At 57.2% G+C, this 20,812-nt stretch overlaps 1 protein-coding gene across 2 annotated transcripts in view; it reads right to left on the bottom strand.

Moving 5' to 3' along the window:
• Positions 1 to 366: 366 nt before the first annotated feature.
• MGRN1 (mahogunin ring finger 1) overlaps positions 367 to 20,812 on the bottom strand; it is a gene marked incomplete at its 5' end in the record, with an annotated part of 51,641 nt that continues 31,195 nt past the window's right edge. Inside the window, 12 exons of one of the 2 annotated variants that reach the window (XM_079718356.1) lie at positions 367 to 593; positions 4,256 to 4,354; positions 5,757 to 5,802; positions 6,139 to 6,238; positions 6,800 to 7,026; positions 8,479 to 8,544; positions 10,904 to 11,013; positions 14,637 to 14,796; positions 16,105 to 16,173; positions 17,405 to 17,452; positions 19,124 to 19,173; positions 19,841 to 19,907. In XM_079718356.1, coding sequence (XP_079574482.1) covers positions 481 to 593; positions 4,256 to 4,354; positions 5,757 to 5,802; positions 6,139 to 6,238; positions 6,800 to 7,026; positions 8,479 to 8,544; positions 10,904 to 11,013; positions 14,637 to 14,796; positions 16,105 to 16,173; positions 17,405 to 17,452; positions 19,124 to 19,173; positions 19,841 to 19,907 — 1,155 coding nt within the window. In that variant the 3' untranslated portion in view covers positions 367 to 480. The remainder of the gene's footprint in view (positions 594 to 4,255; positions 4,355 to 5,756; positions 5,803 to 6,138; positions 6,239 to 6,799; positions 7,027 to 8,478; positions 8,545 to 10,903; positions 11,014 to 14,636; positions 14,797 to 16,104; positions 16,174 to 17,404; positions 17,453 to 19,123; positions 19,174 to 19,840; positions 19,908 to 20,812) is intronic. The other variant, XM_079718357.1, reaches the window with a different exon arrangement.

The raw sequence follows: 20,812 nt of genomic DNA, 5'->3' as shown, positions 1-20,812 counted from the left end.
GAGGGTACACGCACATGGGGAGGGGACAGGCACTGCTTCCTTCGTTGACTGAGACCCGGCCCCCACTTCCTTTCCTCCCACAAGGCCCCTGTGACGTCTCCTGTGAAGACTGCACTCTGTTGAGTTCTCGGGCATCGACAGGACCCCTACGGACTTGGGGGCTGGGTGAGGCCCAACCAGGCTGCACGTGGGTGATCAGCCCACAGGACGTCTCGGGGGAACCCCAGAGCTCAGCGCCCAGGACAGAAAGCCGCCATCCTTCATCCTGTACCATTTATAAATACATCGACCGTAGAAAAAGGGGGTTGTCAGAGAGGAAGGTCAACTGTGCTCTTCAATCAAGGGTCACACGGCCCCTCGGAGCCAGTGACCACACAGGGCGTGCAGACTGGAGAGGCCAGGGGTCACGCTGGAGTCCAGGCAGCCCCTCGGCCAAGTCTGGGGAGCTGAGGGCTCCATGCTGCCAGCCTGGCCAGGCTCTCAGAGTGGGGTCAGCTCAGCGGCCCCGGGGTCAGGACTGGGGCCACCAAGTGGAGGCCGGGGGGGCCCGGCGGCGTGGAGGCTGCGGGGCGTCTCCATGGAGGTGGACCATCCTGCAGGCGGGAAACAGGGAGGAGGGTGACGTTCGGCTGAGCTGCCCCGCCTCACCGCTCCCTTCGCCCGCCGCCAGGCTCTGGGTCCCCACCAGCTGCCCCACTATGTGTCTGCGGCGGAGCACACAGAGGGCCCGGTGACCCCAGCCCCCGCCCTGGAACAGAAGGCAATGGGGCACCTTGGCTGCCGGCTCCCGGGTGCCCCGCCCGTGCCCGCTCCGTGCTTCCTGGGCTCCGACAGGCCACTGGATTTGGCTGGAACTCGGTCACCCCCGGTGGAGGGGTGCCCAGAGCGGCCCCAGGAGGCCCTGCCTGCCCTCCTTGGAGGCTGTTCCTGCCATCCCCACATGGCACCTCCAGGATGCTGTGAGGGGATCCGTCCCTGGCTCAGGACGCCCCAGGCGCTGGTGCATGGGGAGCTGCACACCTCTCAGGGCTGTGCCCATCCGCACAAGGGGCCCCGGGGCGGATTCAATGGCAAACCCAGGAGCCCCCGCGGCCTGCAACAGACTTTGGGGACTCGGTGAGGGACAGTTTTCTTAGGAGCCGTGGCTTCACGTGGGAAGCCAGCTCTGCCACGTAGCCCACAGGACAAATACAGTTCCTAGCAGCCGGGTCTGACCCATTTCCTACTTCCAGAAGTTTTACCTAAGTGGCAACACTCAACATCTCCCACAGATGAGAATAAAAGCGTTAGGTCCTATTTCAGCAGAGAGTAAGATTCGTCACAAGAAATGATCAAGGAAGACGAGAAAGGTCTGTGGGGGAAGGCAGTGGGTGGAGGGACCCCGCAGCCTGGGTCCAGGACGGCTGACCGGGAGGAGGGCTGCGTCCCGCAAGGCCGACGCAGCCCGGGGTGCGACCCCACCCACACTCGTCTGGAAACCCTGGGCCACCGAAGGCGCCAGGTTCTCTATCTCCAGGCTTGCTAGGGAGGCTGCTGTCACCTGAGGGAGGGGCAAGGGCCCCAGCGCGTCCCCTCCCAGTGGTGCTCGCAGAACTGTCTTCTGTAAAACGTCTGTTTGGGCCGCCCAGGGAGAGGGCACCTCCCTGTTAGGTGGGGAGACCACGCAGCCGCCTCACAGGCTGACATCAGGGCATGTTGGTGTTCCGGAAGGTTCCAGAGGTGGGTGGGGGGACAGGCTAGTTGTCAGCGACGGGTCTCAGCTAGGGCTGAGTCACTGATCCTGGGACCCTCAAGGCTGCAACAGCCTGACTGGGCTGCCTGGTCCAGATGGGAAATCCTCTGGTTCCAAAAGCCAGCATCAGACCCCGCAGGACCACCTCTCAGGGGCACCTCTGCTTCGGTGTTTGGAGAGCTCTGGATTCTGAATCCAGGGCCCCGGAGAAGACACGGCTGTGGAAGGAGCCCGGAAAATGGGAAGGAACCCCCGGTGGGAGCAGGGGAGGGAGGCTGGCTGGGGCCCTCTCTCCAGCACCCTGCCAAGGCCGCCCGCAGAGCCCCCGCCCCACGTGCGAAGGCGTCACGTACCAGCTTACTTCTCTAAACCACCGGAGCAGGAGCCAGGCCCCAGGGCTGCGCAGAGGAGGAGAGAGACGGAAGCTCGGTTAGCAAAGCGCTCAGAGGGACCGGCACGTTCCAGGGCAGAGGCACTGGCTTTAGGACAAGGTGCCAGGGTGGGGGTGGGATATGATGGAAACAAATGCCACACAAACCGATGTGCTGACACAAAAGAGACACGTGCTGACAACGCTTCCTGAGAAACAGCTCTGGGCCCAGTGCTAATGAAGAGGAACCCAGCCCAGGGAAGGATGCAGGTAGGCGGGGAGGGGCTGGGGGCTGGGCACAGAGGAGCCCAGGAAGGGCCCCCACCCCGCAGGGCTGCTGGGATGCCGGACATCTAGGATTTCTCCATTTTATGGATTTGCCCCCATCTCCTTTCTTCCTGTCTACGGGATACACTAAGATTCACTGAATCATGCTCCATCCAGCCAGAGAACGCGGTGCTGTTAAAAAGAATGGAGATCCCTGCGTGTGTGCGTGGTCGCATTCTTAAACACACACACTGATGTGGAAGATGTGCAGGGTTTCTGCTAAGCGAAAAAGCCCGCAGAGAACAGAGGAAGCGGCGTGGGAGTGGACGACTCAGAGGTGTGCGTGTCCACGAGGCTCCCTGCCTGCCCCACAGGTACAAGCAGCCATGCTTGTGAGGAGGGGGTACAGGACACCCACGTGCAGCCTCCTCTCTGCTCTGGCATCGAGAACCAGCCCCACCCTGCTGTCCGGTCAGGCCCCACAGCCACAGCTTTTTGGCCTCTGTGGCCTCTCCTCTACCACCTCCAAAGCCGACTGCCTCCACCCCCAGTGTGGACCTAAAGAAGGCCCGAGACATGCGCTGGGGGGTCCAGAGAGCCAGAGGTCCCGCTCTCACCCGTGGGCTGGGCCAGCCGGCTGTGGCCTGTCCTGAGCTCCTAGACGCTCCGTGGGCCACTCGAGGCGTGGGAAGTGAGGGGTGGCACTGCAGAGGCTGCGTGCACTCAGGGTGCCCTCACCCGCACCCAGGGGCCGCCTGCAGGGTCAGGACTCACTCAGGGCTCTAGGAAGCTGAGTCCCTCTCCTGACCGCCCCTCAGCCCCCAACCACGTTTTCATCCTCATGATATACTAAGTCCTCTAGAATCCTGTGTTACTCTAAGGTCCTAGGCACAGCTTTCACCTAGGGGTTCCTTTGGGTAGGCCCGTGTGTGTCAACGAACCAACTAGTGCCCTCCTTCCTCACACCTGGGGACCCGCTGTCCTCTAACCACACCCTCTGTCTGCACAGGCCGCTGCTCGTCCAAAAGCCCAGGGATAAGAGGCCCTTCCAGACCAAAGCACATCACAGTTCCCCCAATGCCCAGGCCAGGGGACCAGGCAGTGGTGGCTCCCGGGACAGGTAGGGGCGAGGAGAAGGGGCTTCCCAGCCACGAGGAAGCAGCCAGGCTCTGAGGACAACGTGGCTTTTTATCTTGATTCCGGAAACCTCAGGTGGTGTCCCAGCAGGCCTGGGCACAAGTGTCTGAGAGACCCCAACTCCCGTCCCGTCTTTGGAGCCCAGGACTTGAACCTGAGGATCTTGACCCAGAGGAGCAGAGAGCAGAGCTAAGGCCACAGGGCCCTAGGTGGGGGCCTGGGAAGGGGTGGGAGGAGAAGCAAGACCCCTTCCTGCTGCCCTTGGGCCTCGCTGGCACCTAGTGCCCCAGCCTGTGTCCCCTGCCCTGGCCTGGACGTGCTGCTTCACCCGGGACCAGAGAGCCTGTGAGCCCCAGGCCAGCGGTGGAGCCTGTTGGCCCTCGCCAGGCCTGCGGCCGGCGGGGAGGTTTCCATCTTCAGCTGCCTGGGCAGAGGCCCAGCTGCTGGGGCACCCAGCACAGCCCAGGGATGAAGGAAGATAGCAGTGGCTGTGGGACCAGATTTGCCCACCTGGCCTTAAACAAGAAGTCTTTTCTGCCTTCCTGAGGCTGAGCTGGCTCTGGGATGAAAAGGGGCCTCAGGCACAGGCTCTGCCCCAAAGAACCAGGGGCTGCAGGGTGACTGTGTAATCTGGGCCTGGCCGTGCTTTGGGGGTCAACGGAAGGAGCGTGGGCTCAGAGCCAGGGACGGGGAAGTGGGCTTCCCCCAGGCCTGGCAGGCTCCTAGCGCCACCGGCCGAGTGCCGTTACCTGGCAGGTAGATGTCTGCAGCTGCGCTGGGCTGGCCTCGGCTGCAGGGCTCGGGGCTGCCGTCCTGCAGGACGTTCTCGATAGACGGCACTCGGCTCCCTGCAGAGGAAGGGGCAGGTTGGGGACCGGCAGGCAGGAGTCTGGGACCCCAGACCCCACCCTGGGGCCCAGACCCCACCCTTGACTCCCCCTCTGCTCTCCCGGGACCCAGAGGTAGACGTCTATTTTCTTTCTCTTTCCTTTTCTCCTACCCACCAGCATGGGGCTTTATTTTGTTTTTATTATAAAAACATCACATACCCACATTTAAAAGACAACATGGAGTGGTAATAGATCTGACTGTCTCCTATCTTCCTGGACAGGCAGGTGGGTGCTCAGCCCTCTGACCCCCAGGCCTGCAGCAGGGAGCTCACATGTGGGGGAACAGGGGGGTGTCCTCTCTGTCACACATCAGTTCTCAGCCCGGGACCTGCACTGTGCTTGTGGGTGTGTCCCCTCAGGCAGAAGAGGGACCTGGATCCTGTGACAGGGCCTCCGGAGGGGGCCCAGTCCTGGCACATGCTATGTGCAGGTGGGAAGGAGCCACAGCCATGGAAGGTGGGGAAGCTTAGGCCTGAGGGGCAGAGGGACCTGGCCCTGCACGCCGGGTAGGAAGTGACACCACCATGCTCCTGGGGACACCTTAACCCTGGCACCATGCCCAGGCCTAAGGCCCTGCCCAGCGGCCTGCAGGCAGACATGGGTCACCCAGGGCAGCAATGGCCAGGGTCCACCCAGCAGGGAACGGGTCACAGCGCCAGGGTGGCTGCAGGTTGCTCTGGGGGCCTTGACCACATTTTGGCCACCCCCTGGCTCTGTCATTCTCAACTAAAGGGCCTTGGGCCTCCCCCGACACCAACCCTGAGCCCCAGTCTCCTCATCTGTCTGACACGGGGAGCAATGACCAGGACTGCAGAGGAACAGCGTCTTCCCAGGCGGCAGAGGAAGTTTGGGAGGCGTCTTATCACCTCTTGTCACCTCCCCACTCACAGCCAGTGCTGGCAGCAGCGGCTGGGACTGGACCCCAGGGGGCTGCCAAGTGCTAAACCCTCTGCTCAGGAGGGGTACCAGGCCCCTTACACAGGGAACACGCCGGGGAAGGGCCTGGCTGAGCTGCGCACCCACCGGCCATCGGCTACCCCAGACCCGGGCAAGGCCCAGAGACCCCGGTGGGACCCTGCCCTGGAGGGAGGGGCACAGCCCAAGCCCAGGAGCGTGGAGCACCGACCATGGGCAGCATGATCCAGTAGGGAAGAAAAAGGGCTGCTGCCACTAAATGGACGGATAGGGAGGGAAAACCAGGAGCGGCCCAGGGCTCTCCTCCATGAGGCCGTGTAGGAACCAAAGTGTGTGGTCCCAGGAGGGCAACTAACACAGCTTGGAGAAACCTCCGGAAGAGACTTGGAGGCCCCGCTTCCTGCCGGGCAGGGAGCACCAGGGCCTCGGGGAGGAGAGGGCTCACCTTGCTTTAGTGATGAAGTCTCGTCAACCTCCTCTGTTATGAAGCTCTAGGAAACAAAGGAAAAACATGCCTGGACCCTGGTGCTGACAGCTGGGCACCAGGCTGCAGGTGGCCGGGGAGGACACAGGGTGAGTCGGGTCCAGGACAGGCGGTGCCTTTGGGTGTGTCACACACAGCTCCTCCTACGGCCCTCGCTGCTGGACTCCACCCAACAGCGCCCACCCGACAGATGAGTAAACGGAGGCTGGGGGAAGTCACAGCAGCCAAGATCGATGAGCGAGGGAGTGGTGGAGCCTGGGATCTGGGAAGCCAAGAGGCAGGCAGTGGAGTCGGAAGGACAAATGGCAATGGCACGCCTGAGGAGGGCGGGCAGGGGCCTCACCTCGGGGGAGCTGCTCAGCGCCACCCCTGCCCCGCTCGGTGGGGGCGGGGCCTCCGAGTCATCCTCTTCATTGATGGGGGACGACGGGGACCGCAGGGTGCTGGGGACAGAGTGGGCGGAGGACAGAGGATGAGCAACGCCAACCCCACCCAAGCCAACGCCCCAGCTGGGCCAGCAAACGTGAGCTAGGCCTGGGGAGTAGGTGGCCCTCCACCTGCAGCCTGCACGTGGCGCTGTGTGCAGGGAAGAGGGGAACCGCGATGGTACAGGCTTGGAGGGAGGGCTGAGCAACAGCAGGAGAGACCCATGTGTCCTTTTGTATCTTTGGAGTTGTTTTGTCACACGTATAAGGCGCAGGGGCCATGGGAGTTTTATAGAACCTGTGCCTTCTTTATACTTTTCTAGAAAACCAGCACACGTCTGAGCAAAGACTAAACACAGCAGGGCTGCTCGCTGGCACCCCCAAGTGTCCAAAGGACCAGGACTGACCCTTGCCCGGCCCCTGGGCATGTGGCCCTCAAAAGTCCCTTACATCAGTGATGACGATCCTGTAATCACCGAGCAAGGCCAGGGCTGGCTCATGGGGCACAAACAAGGTGGATGAGGTGCACCTGGAGGGTCCCGCACACCTTCCCCAGGGGGCTGCCGGCGGTGGCCTCACCTGTCGGGGGATCTGCTCCTCAGCTTGCCCTTCTGGAGGCTGCTTTCCATGATCCGATCGATCCCAGCAAGTGGACAACTCGCCTGGGACAGGCCGTCTGAGACGCCCGAATAGGTGATCTCTTCATAAAGGGGGGCCGAGGGGATGGCTGGGGAGGCGGCCCGAAGGCCGTTGAGCGCCTCGAGCAGGGAGATGGGCTCGTAGCCAGGCGGGATGCTGTCGGAGCTCTGTAAGGACAGGAGCAGGTGAGGGACGGGCCAGCCAGGCGCCCTGCCCACTGCCCATGGCCACAAAGCCCCAGACGCCGGCCTGGCGCCCCGGGGATGGTCTGCTCCCCAGAGCCTGCTCTCTGACCATCTCCTGTCCACTCCACCTTCCAGAGGCTCACATCCCCCTCCCTCAGAGGGGCGCCAAGAACTCCAGAGCAGCATCGGACACCCCTGCCCAGGGCGCCCTCGGCCATCAGCTGCAGCCGCAGCCCGGGACACCCAAGTGGCCCACTCGGTGCCCAGGATGGAGGAAGAGAGGGCCTTGGCCAGCCCCTACCTGGCCTTCTGCTCCTGCCTGGTGGGCATAGAGAGTGAGAGAGGTGTTAGTGAGAGGAGGGGGCAGGGGCAGGAGGGGAGCAAAGCCATGGCAGAGGCGGGAGAAGCCGGTGGGAGCGTGTGGCCTAGGCCAGGAGGGCCTGCCCGAGACAGGGGCCCAGCCTAGAGACCCTCTGTGGGCCGGACGAGCAACTGCAGGGCTGATGTGGGCTCCGGGGAGCCTAACAGGCCCCTCCTCAGGACCAGTCTCACCCTCTCTGGGAGTAGATCCAATCAATAGGCTGAGTCTTGCTTTAGGGTTAAAGGCAAAGGGAGATGTTAGGCCTCCCAAGCCGGGGGGTTGGGCAGCCGCCTGCCCTCACTCTCGTGAACAAGGTGAAGGGAACGCTCTCTACATGGGACTCCTGCCTGCCCGGCTGACCTGTGAGAAGAGAGGGAGCTGCCCTTCAGGGAGGTGACACAGTGACCCTAGGGACCAGGGGGAGGCAGAGGAGCCAGGTGGTGCTCTCTGTCCTCAGCGAGCACCTCCTGGGTTCCCTGCGACCACGGTGCCTGCATTTGTCCCAAGCCACCCCTTGCCCCTCGAAACAGGGAGAAAACCTCTCTGTCTAGGCTGACCCTCAGTGACCTCAACCCTCTACCATTTTCCAAAGGGGCCCGGGGCTCAGCGGAGGCCCCCAGCAGAGGCCCGGCCCAGCCGCCACATGCTGTCTGCCCCCAGCCTGCTCCCTGAGATGCAGGAAAAACGTGAGAAATACAAGTGTTGGCCCGCAGAGCAGGGATGCAGGGCGAGCAAGCACGAGGGACGTTTGCAACAAGAGCGGCAGCCTTAGTTCCGCCTCCGTCATTCCACTGCCAGCAAGAAAAAAAAGGGAAACGGCATCAGGAGACCACGGGCAGAAGCAGAGCTGGCAAGAAGGGGTGCCCGGGGCTTTCTGCCGACAGACCTTGAGCTTTGCTTGTTCCACAAAACTCCCTTCCTGGGCAGGGACGCCGGGACTGGGGAGAGTGGATTTGACAGATTAAATGAACAGAACACGTTAGCCTGGGGTGAAAGTGACTTCCCATTCTTGTCACTGGTGCAATAATCAGGGCACAGGGCAAAGACGTAGCCACAGGGCCAAACACACTTACTGTTTCCCTTTTAGGTTTCTTGCTGGCCAGTGAGGCAGGGTGCGACTTTGATTTTTTAAAGGGACACTGTCAAGATAAAAATCATAGATTTTACCGCTGCCACCCCCCATGCGGCGCTGGAGCTGGCTGGCTGGGGTCTCCCTGGTCTGCTGGTCTCCAGGTGTGCCATGAGCCAGCGCTTCACAAACTGCATGTAAATCGTGGGGACCTGGCCGGGCATGGGTTCTGCCTTGGGCCTGGGTTGGCTGTGCCTGCACATCCTTGCAGCTCTGGAAGAGCCCATCCCCGTCCGCAGCGGCCACTCATGGTCTGGGTCACCCTGAGCAGCAGGTCCTGGCCAGGGCAGGTGTTGACAGTGGCCAAGCGCTCCCCACAAGCGGGCCCGGCTGGGCACAGGGAAGGGACCCGGAGGTCCCAGCACAGGCTCATTGACTCATCTCCAAGTCTAACTCCTAAAGGTGGGGCTAAAGCCCCCGATGACCCCCACTCTGCAGCGATCTTAACAGACTCACTGGAGGAAACGCCCAATTTGGACTCTAGTACTACGTGGAAATTGCTCGTGCAGGGAATGTGGCGGAGAACAAGGGCCACTTAATTGGGACTGTAACCTCCAGAGAGGAAGGCGGTGGCCCTCTAGAGTGAGAGCTTACCATCCAAGCCCCAGGCTGCCCTGTACTGTGGGAGGCACTTCGGCTCTCAGGACAAGAGGGATAAACATGGCAGGATCTTGCCTGACCCTCAGATGCCAGGGCAGAAACCCGGAGAGGCGACAATAAAAACCCACCACCTGAGCCCACCCTCCGTGGAATAGCAAAGCTCCTTTCTCGGGGGCAGGAACAGCTCAGTACTGTTCTTCTCTCCACCAAAAACATGGTGCTGGAGAAAGTACTCGCTGCTCTGAACACAAGTCCACTGTTAAATGGCTGAGGGCCTGGTTTCAGAGCCGGAAGCCCTGATGCCTATGGGCCCCACAGGCTAAACAGCGTGGCTGGCCTGGGAGAAGCGGGGTGACGGGCACCCCAACCCTAGGGGCAGCCTTGCTCCTGATCCAGCAGTGAGACCACACCTTAAGATTTTGAAAGAGAAGCCAGAAATCTGAGCCTTAAGGAAAATTCCTAGACTTTTAAACATTGGCCCAATTTTCAGAAATGCTGGGCTGAACACATCACACCTGCTGGCCTGGGGCAGGCGCCCTCTGTCGGTATGCCAATCCAGAGGGCTTTGGCTCTTTTTCCTTTTTAATTTTTTTAAAATAAATTTTATGTATTTATTTATTTATTTTTGGCTGCGTTGGGTCTTCTTTGCTGTGTGTGGGCTTTCTCTAGTTGCGGTGAGCGGGGGCTCTTCGTTACAAGTGTGGGCTTCTCATGGTGGTGGCTTCTCTTGTTGCAGAGCATGGGCTCTAGGCGCCTGGGCTTTAGGAGTTGTGGCACATGGGCTCAGTAGTTGTGGCTCGCGGGCTCTAGAGTGCAGGCTCAGTAGTTGTGGTGCACGGGCTTAGTTGCTCCGCAGCATGTGGGATCTTCCCAGACCAGGGCTCGAACCCATGTCCCCTGCATTGGCAGGCGGATTCTTAACCACTGCGCCACCAGGGAAGCCCTGTTTTTCCTTTTTAGAGAGCTGGCAGGGCCTCTAAGAATTACTGGATCCAAACAACCTCAATCGAGAGCCAGGAAAATAGGTTCACTGGCTGACAGTGCTCAAAGCCAGCTGGGAGCCGGGAGCCGGGCGCCGGGCCTACCCCCGTCCGTCCTCGGTCCTTCTGCCCCCACCTGCCCACCTCAGCGACCCCCTGAACCCCACCCTCTGTGTCTCTCCACATCTCTTTCTGTGTCTCCCTGTCTGCCCATCTCTCAGCATCTCCCTTCTGAACCTCATCCCCATCTGTCTCTCTCTCTCTCTCTCTCCGTATCTGTCTCTCCATGTCTCTGCATCTCTCCCTCCCCATCTCTGTTTCTGCCCACCTCTCTCTCAAGGTCACCTTGGTGGAGCAGAGGTGACGACACCACGACCCTTCAGACTCAGCTAAGGGTCACCTGCATCTCAGGCTCTTGCTATTGGCAAAAGCAACGCCATCCGGCAGCCAGAGCTCACTGGGCCCAGCCTGGATCACCCACGCATCTTCAAAGCTGCCCATCGGGACCAGGCAGGTGAGCCAGAGGCCCAGAAAGCTGGCAGGCAGGGGTGCTGGCCAGATAGTCTGGGTCCTGGCCTGGCACCGCCCTGAGGGCAGAGCCTGGGCAACCTCCTCCTGGCCACACCTCCAGGGCTTCCTGACCTACTGGCTCCCACCAGACCAGCCCCACCAGGAGCCAGGCGCTGTCCTAACATGAAGGCAGGCCCTGCACAGTAGGCAGGGGCTTCCTCCAGGCCCCTCCTCTCTCCACCCCCACACCCTCCAATGCAGGAAGGAAGAGGCACTTACAGAATGTTCATCGTGGTCCATGCTCTGGGCCAAAACGGGGCTGAAGGAGATGGGGGACAGGGCTCCTGGCTTCTTCCTCACTGCCCGGATCTGCAGAAGGGCCCGGAAAGCTGTGGCGGAAGGACAGGGTCATGTCAGGCAAGGGGCAGCACCACTGAGACCCTCCAAGTTTCGGGGACACTGACCACCCACCCACCTCGCAGCAATCCCAGGACAAGCCAGGTTTCTGAGTTGAAGGCAGTATTTCTTTTGACATCAGTCTCAGTAAAATTTTGAGGGATATGTCTCCTCAGGCAAGGGAAGCAAAAGCAAAAATAAACAAATGGGACTATATCACACTATAAAGCTTTTGCACAGCGAAAGAAACTATCAATAAAATGAAAAGTCCACGTACTGAATGGGAGAAGATATTTGCAAACAATATATCTGATAAAGGGTTAAAATCCAAAATATTCAAAGAACTCATACAACTCAACATCAAAACAAACAACCCGATTAAAAAATGGGCAGAGGGGCTTCCCTGGTGGCACAGTGGTTAAGAATTTGCCTGCCGATGCAGGGGACATGGGTTCGAGCTCTGGTGCGGGAAGATCCCACATGCTGCGGAGCAACTAAGCCCGTGCGCCACAACTACTGAGCCTGTACTCTAGAGCCCGTGAGCCACAACTACTGAAGCCCGCACGCCTAGAGCCCGTGCTCTGCAACAAGAGAAGCCACCGCAATGAGAAGCCTGAGCACGGCAATGAAGAGTAGCCCCCGTTCGCCACAACTAGAGAGAAGCCTGAGCACGGCAATGAAGAGTAGCCCCCGTTCGCCACAACTAGAGAAAAGCCTGCGCGCAGCAACAAAGACCCAACACAGCCAAAAATAAATAAATAAATAAATAAATAAATAAATAAATTTTAAAAAAGATATATGCACCCCTATGTTCTCTACAGCATTATTTACAATAGCTAAGATATGGAATCAACCAAAGTGCCCATGAACAGACAAATGGATAATAAAGATGTGGTGTATATACAATGGACTATTGTATATACACCATAAAGAAGAATAAAATCTTGTCATTTGCAACAACATGGATGGACCTAGAGAGTATTATGCTAAATGAAATAAGTCAGATAAAGACCAATACTGTATGATTTCGTGTACGTGTGGAATCTAAAAAACAAAATAAATGAACAAACATAACAAAACAGAAACAAGAGTTATAGATACAGAGAACAAACATCTGGCTACCAGATGAGAGTGGGTGGGAAGAGGAAAGAAATAGGTGAGGGAAGTGAAGAGGTACAAACTTCCAGTTGCAAAATAAATGTCATGGGTATGAAATGTACAGTGTGGGGAAATATAGTCAATAACTATGTAATATCTTTGTATGGTAACAGATGATAACTAGACTTACTGTAATGATCATTTTGAAATGTACAGAAAATAATTATTATGTTGTATAACAGGAACTAGCACAGTGTTGTAGGTCAGTTACACTTCAAAAACAAACATACACACACATAGAAAGAGAGATCAGATTTGTGGTCACCAGAGGTGGGGATGGGGGAGGGGGAATTAGATGAAGGCCGTCAAAAGGTACAAACTTCAAGTTACAAGATAAATAAGTACTAGGGATGTAATGTACAACATGATAAGTATAATTAACATTGCTGTGTGTTATACATAAAAGTTGTTAAGGGAGAAAACGCTGAGAGTTCTCATCACACACACAAAATTTTTTTTTTATTTCTTTAATTTCTATCATTTCTTTATATCAGATGATGGATGTTCACTAAACTTAATGTGATATTCATTTCGTAGTGTATGTAACTCAAATCATTATGCTATACAACTTAAACTTATACAGATCTGTATGTCAATTATATCTCAATAAAACTAGAAGAAATAAAAAATTTAAAAATAAGGTTAAAGGGAAAGAAAAAAAGAACAGAAAGAACATGAATGGATTCCTCCCGGTAGTTAGCCAGAAGCTCAAAGGAAGCACGACACCTTCTTGGAATCAAATAGTAAGGACGATTTCCTGAGGACAGTAATTCTCAGATACAAGGAATTTTATTCAGTCAAATATAGCTGATGAAGTAGATAACCACAATTATATTCTAGTTTTCAAATGCATAAAGAATTTGTTTCGTGAAAGTAAGTTGGTTGTGAATAGTCCATGAGATATTAAAGAGTATTAACTTATTATTGAAAATGAAAATATGATTTAATTAGAACAAATGACTTCAAAATGCCCTCCCTTTATCTCCTCTTACTGTATATACTAACAATGGAATACCTTTAACCTGGAATGCAATTCACTAAAAACAACTAAAGTAAATCAAACTGAGAAACAAAGTAAAATAACATGTTACCAATATAGACTCACTGAATCTAAGTTAGGTGTTTTTTTGTGTGTTTTTTTTTTTTGCGGTACGCGGGTCTTTCACTGCTGTGGCCTCTCCCTGTGCTCCAGACGCGCAGGCCCAACGGCCATGGCTCAGGGGCCCAGCCGCTCCGCGGCATGTGGGATCTTCCCGGACCGGGGCACGAGCCCGTGTCCCCTGCATTGGCAGGCGGACTCTCAACCCCTGCGCCACCAGGGAAGCCCTAAGTTAGGTTTTTGAGTATGCTAAACACAGGGCAAAGAACACTTTATTAGAAAGATCAATTTGCATTAAAAAAAATAAACCTAAGCTTTGTTTTTTTTGTCTTTTTCTGCCTCGGTGTGCAGCTTTCGGGGTCTTGGTTCCCCGACTAGTGACTGAACCTGGGCCACAGCAGTGAAAGCCGGGAATCCTAACCACTAGGCCACCAGGGAACGCCTAAGCTTTATTATTTTTAAATCACACTTTCTTTCTCTCCCCCAGGGTTTCCCAAGGCCCTGTATATTGATTAATTGCTTTGAAGCATAGTTTTAATGTAGCCATAGACTACTCAACAAAAGAGAGTTTTATAGTGAACAGTCATGAACCTAAGAACTAAACGTAGCAATAAAGAGATATTTTCACACTTGGAGTTTTAAATCGACCAATACATTATTTCTGAAAGTGACAGTGAATCTGACAGTCTTTGTCTGTGCTAAAAAAAAAAAAAAAGCTGTCATTTATCTCCTCAGAGAAAATGTCCTGCAGCTCCCATAGTAGGGTGCTCTTGATGCTCACACCCAGTCCCCGCCAGGACCAGCAGGAACTGGGCCCAGGACTGCTGACCCACCAGCAGGACCTACAACCTGAGAATGTTTACTCTCTATTGGAGGATGAATATTTTGTTCAGAATTAGGCCCAACATGACAACTTTTTTTTTTAATGCCGTGTGCGCCACTTGTGGGATCTCAGCTACCCGACCAGGGATCGAACCTGGGCCCTCAGCAGTGAAAGCGCCGAGTCCTAATCACTGGACTTCCAGGGAATTCCCCCAACGTGACAACTTTTGACTGAGAAAGTCCAGATGCTCAAGGAAACCAAATTTAACTCCTTGATCATTTACACCCACCACACTTTTCATTTTATTATAATTTTTTATCAAAATATTTCCCATTTACTCTTTGAAATAAAGATCTGACTTGCTGATCACTTCTGTGCAGCTCACCCCACACACTGCCCTGCAGCCCCTCCTGGATGCCTGCCCTGCGTCTGACTTCCCTGGAGGCAGGCGGCGCCACCCCATCGCCACGGGTGTCCCTGCCCACGTCTGCCACCATGCCCGTCTCCCCGCCCGCCTGCCCGCCCGTCCCACTCACGCAGCCGGCAGATGGGGCAGTTGCTGGCCTGGTAGCGCAGCGTGTCGGCGCACGAGTTGCAGAGGCACAGGTGGCGGCAGGGCAGGATCAGCGTGTCCCGTAGGTCCGACAGGCACACCACACACTCGTTGCTGTTGTCGCTGTTCTCCTCGTCTGAGGGCTGTGGGGACACCGAGGGTCCCAGGGTCGGTGGCTCCCGAGGCCAGAGGCCGGGGGCCTTCTTGTCCCCACCTCCCCTGGGGGCTGCGGTGGCAAAGGGAAGCCCCAGGAGCAGAGGAAGGTCACCAAAGAGCAGGACGCCCCCCCAGCCCAAGACGCCTCCCCAGATCGAGAGAACTTGGGTCTCCTACTCCCCAGAACCAAAGAGGAAATGTGGGAAGACTCGCGTCTGCCAAGGCTGCCCATTTATTTGCTTAAGACAGCAACAACAAAAATAAGGCAACGGAGTTCCCAGGCAGTCCAGTGGTTAGGACTCCGTGCTTTCTATGCTGGGGCCTGGGCTCCATTCCTGGTCGGGGAACTAAGATCCCACAAGCTGCGCAGTGCGGCTCCCCCAAAATGAATCAGGCAAGTCTAACTTGCTGAAATGTTTTCCTTAAGTAATGGCACCTTCTGGAAAACAAAATTAGCTTCTGGATCAAGAGATAGCAACAGCCTAAAACAGGGATCAGCCAAGTCCAGCCTGCTGCCTGCTTCTGAAACAGGTGTTACCAGAACACAGCCTTGCCCCTGTGTTTCTGTATGTCTGCGGCTGCTTCTGCGTGATCCCGGCAGTGCTAGGATCAGAAGTGACAGACGCCATAGAGGTTGACAACATTAACTACCAGGCCCTCTATGAGAAGTCGGATGTCCTCTGATGCAGAAACATGACCTGGGCAGAGAGCACTTGGCATCCAGCCAGTTCCAGCCACCATGGAAGCTGGCCTGAGACCCCAGAGGTTTTTAGAAAAAGGCAGCAGTTTCATTTGTGTCTTAAGACAATGATGACAAAGGCATGGACTAATTCCCTGGCTGTGCCACACCTTGGCTCTGTGGACCACCAGGCTCCTGTCACAGGCATTGGAAGGTGAGCCGGCCCACGGGTGCAGCGCGGGCTCAACTGCTGATGAGAGAAGGGAAAGGCCAAGGTTGCACCGGGGAAGGGGGCAGCAGGAGGGGGTCCGGCATCCCCAGGCTGCCCTGATGGCCAGCTGCCCAGTGATGGTAACAAGCCAGTGAATGTGCTGGAAAAAGAACAATGTCCCACAGACTCTGCTAACTCTAGAAATTAAGGAAAAATGATGGAGTCTGGAGGCCTGGGGTCTCCAGGGGAAGGCTCAGCAGGGAACTGGCTCATCTGCCACCAACCTGCAGGGCCCTGGCTAGGACAGGGGCCCCAAGCAGGTCACCCACAGGCCTGCCTCCGAGCAGCTGGGAGGAGCACAGGGGAGCACGGCCAGCCTGGTCTGGCGGTGCCACCAGCACGCACCTTCGTCTCTTGGTTGTTCTTGTTCTCAATGCCGTAGATCTCCTGCAGCAGATAGCTGACCCGGTCCACCTGGAGAGCAGGGAGGCGTCTGGGCACTTGCTCCCAACTCAACGGCTCCTCTGCGCCCACCTTTCCCGATAACCCCTCCCAGGTGCCGGGCTCGGGTCCTGGGGGCAGGCGTGGTTGGTGATTCTGTCTAGCCCCACCCCCAGAGAGCGGGCACTACTGGAGACAGGCAGGGAGAAGCGCCACCTGCCCAGCCCACTGGCAGCAAGGACGCTGGGCTGGGCCCAGGTTCTGCCCGCCCCGGAGGGCGTGGAGCCAAGCTCTACCCGGACCCGGCGACCACGTCTTCTGCCCCTTACTGTGCCCAACCCCAGAGGAAAACGACCTTGGACCCTCCTGTCACCAGCCCCCCAAGAGGGACCAGAGTCGGGCCTCGAGCTGACCACAGTTTATGGGCCAGATACTCCTCCTGAGAGCCACGGCCCTGCCAGTCCGCTCTCCTGAAACAAGTGCCCAGACCATCACTGGGGTCTCCTGCCCTCCTGCCACCTCCAGGTGTTGCACCTGCCAGAGTTCTCTCAACTCCTCTTCTAAAAAACTCAGCAACACCACTCCCGGGTTGTGGCTGACACACCTGAGCAGCTACACACAGGATAACCTGATAATCACAGCTTTGGAGACAGACCCCACCATGGCCGCTGTTAAATCAGTCTCCAGGCTCATTTCAGGGGACCCTGCCCGCTAAATCCTCACAGAACATACCTAAGTCGGAGGCCCCCAGGGATAATTCTTCCTGGTGTGAGACCATGGAATTACGGACCCCAAAGAAAGGCTGTACTGGTCTATAGCTCCCATTGGTTCCAAGATATTCCATCCTTCTCTCAAATATGGATTAAGTCAATCTAAGTCTTTGCCCAACACAGAGGTGATTTCAGCAATTTGTGAGGAGGAGGGGAGGCTGCAGTGTTTCTCCCGTCTTTCCTCCCTCCCTCCCTCCATCTGTCCATTCATTCATTCGGCAAGTGTTTACTGAACACTCACTAAGTTCAAGCTGGACAAGATTTGGTTACAATGGTCAATGCAGGTACGTGGTGGGTATGCAGTACACGCAGACACACCCAGTGACCCTGACCCTGACTCCTGGAGCCCAGGGCCCACAGTAGTGGTGTCACCAGCTACTTCCACAGCGGCCATGGTGGCCCGGGGAGAATAATCCACAGAGACCACTGGGTCACGTGTGTGCGCCTGTCTTTTAAATCAAAAGGGCTCACGGTATTTCCTCTGATGGACTTACGATTTGCTTCTGCTTTAAAGGCTTCACAGAGAAGCTGCCGTCGACGTGCTGCAGGGACGAAGGACAGAGAGGTTAAGTCGGCCATGCTGAAGGCCCGTCCTCAGTCAACCCACATCCATGGCTGAAAAAAGAAGGGGCCACACGAAGACTCGAGAGACAGGCCAGGGATCCTCCAACTGTGACCTGGCTTCGAAACTACCCAGAAAATCTTCTAAAAATATCGCCTCCTGGGTCCCACCCTGACCTACAAAACCCAACTCTCCCTGGGTCGTTCTCAAGAACACTCAAGTTCACCACCATCAGCCAAGTTCTGACAATGGATAGGGGCCTCCCCAGCTGCAAGAAGCAGCACCTGGATGACAAGAACTAAGACAGACGGTTCCAGCCCTCAAAGGGCTTGGTCGAATCGCGAAGACAGCACAAGCATGTCACTGGCTTACGTACGCGGGAAGGCCCAAAGCTCTGAGAACCGTGAGAACAAGATAGAGCAAATGCGTCTGGTGGTACCTGGGGAGGCACATGGCTCCGAGTCCACACAGTGAAGCACGGTACCAGATCTGAACTCTCGCTCACCAAATACCCCTTCTGAGTCCACTGAGACCAGCACCTGACGTTTTCTGTAAGGCTGATGGGTTCTGACAGAAGTTTCTAGCACGCTGCACTCCAAAAATAAGGTAGTTTCTCGCTGGACCCTACACTGGAAGCACAGAATGGAGTGTCTGCCAGTGACGGCCTGTTGCCCCGCCAGAGCACACAGATGGTAAAGAGTCACCATCTCCTCCGACAAGGCCGGGCTGGGGAGCACAGCTGGTGAGCCCAGAGACGGAGAGGCCCACCTCCACCACGGCCCCAGGAAGCCAGGGAGAGCACAGACCCAACGTTGCCAGAGGGGCCTCGGGCCCAGCTCCACTGACCCCTTGGGGCATCTGGAAAGACCCAGATCACAGGGAGGAGATAGGCTCTGCACTTAAGGCTTTCGGGGCTGCAGGTACACCCTGCGCTGAGGAAGCCAGGGCTTGGAAGGACGTCCAGAACAAGCAGTCTGAGACTGGTTTGCTCGTGAGGTCCTCGCTCCTCGTCCACCTGGGCCACAGGCCGGTGCTAAACACACAACTGCACAGTGCCGACCAATGTCAAGGAACGCTACAAGGTGGGGATCAGCCGTAGCCTTTTCAAATAGGGGACACACCCCACTACTCTGGCAGGGCTCTCGGTGAGCAGGGACCCTGTCCCAACACAGCCAGGCCCTCGCTCGCTGCATGGATGGACGCATGGATGGACGCATGGAACTGTCTGGACCCCGGTGAGAGGACCATCCTTAGAACCCGAGACACCCTAATGCAGAGTCAGTGGTGAGGCTGACTGTCCTCACCACCAGCCAACATCCCCACCACACACCGTAAACACGGCCACAAAGCATGGACAGTCAGGGGCCTGGGGACTCAGGTCTGGTGGAAAAAAGGGCAAACACCTAAGTTCAAATACACGTAACACTAAAAAGGTAGCAGTAAACCAATCCTTCCGTGTAAATGGTCTCTTTATATGCGGGACACCCCCAACTTGGGGACCCCAGGAGAGTATGTATGTCACATCTAGGACCGTACTAGGCAGGGGGCAGACCCTCGTCCACCCCACCAGCATTTACTGGGCACCTACTGCGTGCAGGATACGATGACAAATGAGGGGTCGGCTGCACATCAGGAGCAAGATGGCACTTACCTTCTCAAAGGCGGCCAAGAGCACGTGGGCGTGGCCGGTCACTTCCACACCTGCCCGGGAGAGAGGAGAGTGGTCAGAGCTGGCCTCCACCACCCCCGGCGCCCCGCCCTGGGCCTCCTCTTTCCAGCTGGCACGTCCCCAGCTCTCAGCCTGCAGGCAGGGCCTGGTCCTCTGAGGACCCACTGAGGTCTTGCCCTTGCCTCACCCTCCTCTGCCCGCAGCTCCTTCCGACCCGCGCACCCCACCCGGCCCCAAAGCAGCCACTGCCGGCTGCCCAGGGTTGGCTCTGCTCCTGTCTCACTCGGCACGGGGACAAGCCTAGGCTGGGCAGGGCTCTGGTGTCTGCACCCTCGCCCGGGAACCCACAGCCCACAGCAGGGGAAAGGAGAGGCCAGCAGGAGGAGGCAGGCGGCAAGGGGTCAGCGTGGCGCTGGCAGCATTCATCGTTCCACTGTGGGGTGGACACCAGCACCGGAGGCCTGTCTTGCCACTGTCAGCGCCGCAAGAGCCAGGCTCTGCCACAGGGGCACGGGGACAGCACCAGCAGCAGGAGACGGAGCGCTCGGTGTCCGAGCCCCTCGGCCCCAAGCCCACCCAGCAGGCTGAGTCGTCCGCTGTTTCTGGACTGAGATCCCCGGACCCGGCTGACTGGGGTGAGAAGGGCCTCTTCCCAAGTGTGCACGCCTGGGAGGGAGACCGAAGGGAAAGGCCACTCACCATCCCCCTCATCCACCACGGCCTGGATGACCACTGGAAACATGCCCCGGTCCAGGTCAAAGTTCAGCTGCGGAGAAAAGGAGGTGACAACAGTCAGACTGAGCCGGGGGGAGCGGGTGGGATGAGTAGGAGGCGTTGAGGTGACAGAGCTGAGGCAAGACAGGCGCCCTTTGCTTCTTTGTGGTAAAGCTGACTAAAAAGGCACATTTGTGTTCTAAGTGTAACTCAGTGTCATTAAGTACATCCGTAAGGTCACGCGACCGTCAGCACCATCTTTCCTGGAACGTCCTCACCAGCCCTCAGCGGGCCTCCCAGCCCAGCCCAGCCCTGGAACCTCCATGCTGCTGCTGTCTGTAGACCGGCCGACCCTGGACATTCACAGAAATGGATGCACACGGTATCCGTCTTTTGTGTCTGGTGTCTCTCAGGCAGAATCATCACGCTGCAGCCGCCTCCCCCTTAAGGCCGAGTAGCACTCCCTGCCTGGCCAGACCTCACTGTCACCATTCACCTGCTCACAGACACCAGGCCCCCCTTTGGCTGTGCTGAGCGGGGCTGCCCCTGCTGGACTCTGTTGGGTGGAGCCCTAGGCACGGGAGTGCCGCGTCCCACGGAGATCCCGCGTCTAACCTTGTGAAGAAAGGCACCCAGATCGGCCCCAACAAAGACGGAAGCAACGTGAAGGGGAGACCACGTGGCTCGTCCAAGCTCGCGGAGAAACCTCCTCTCATTTTTCCTTCTCCTCCTGCTTAAATCCCTCCAGGGATCCCCGCTGCCCTCTGGCTGCAGGCCACGCTCCTCCCCACGTGTCCACTCGGGTGCAGCTTCCACGTCTGCTGACCAGTGGGGACCGCGGGGAGGTCACACAGAGCCTGCGGGGCAGAGGCGCTCAGCCAAACACACCCACCACGGGAAGGGTGCCCAGTGGGTCCCTGGCCATCGGTGGGCGGCAGGGCCGAGCCGGGGCCAGTG

Source organism: Hyperoodon ampullatus (assembly GCF_949752795.1).
Source record: "Hyperoodon ampullatus genome assembly, chromosome: 14".
Lineage (NCBI taxonomy): Eukaryota > Metazoa > Chordata > Mammalia > Artiodactyla > Ziphiidae > Hyperoodon > Hyperoodon ampullatus.
This window is presented reverse-complemented; position numbering and strand designations above follow the sequence as displayed.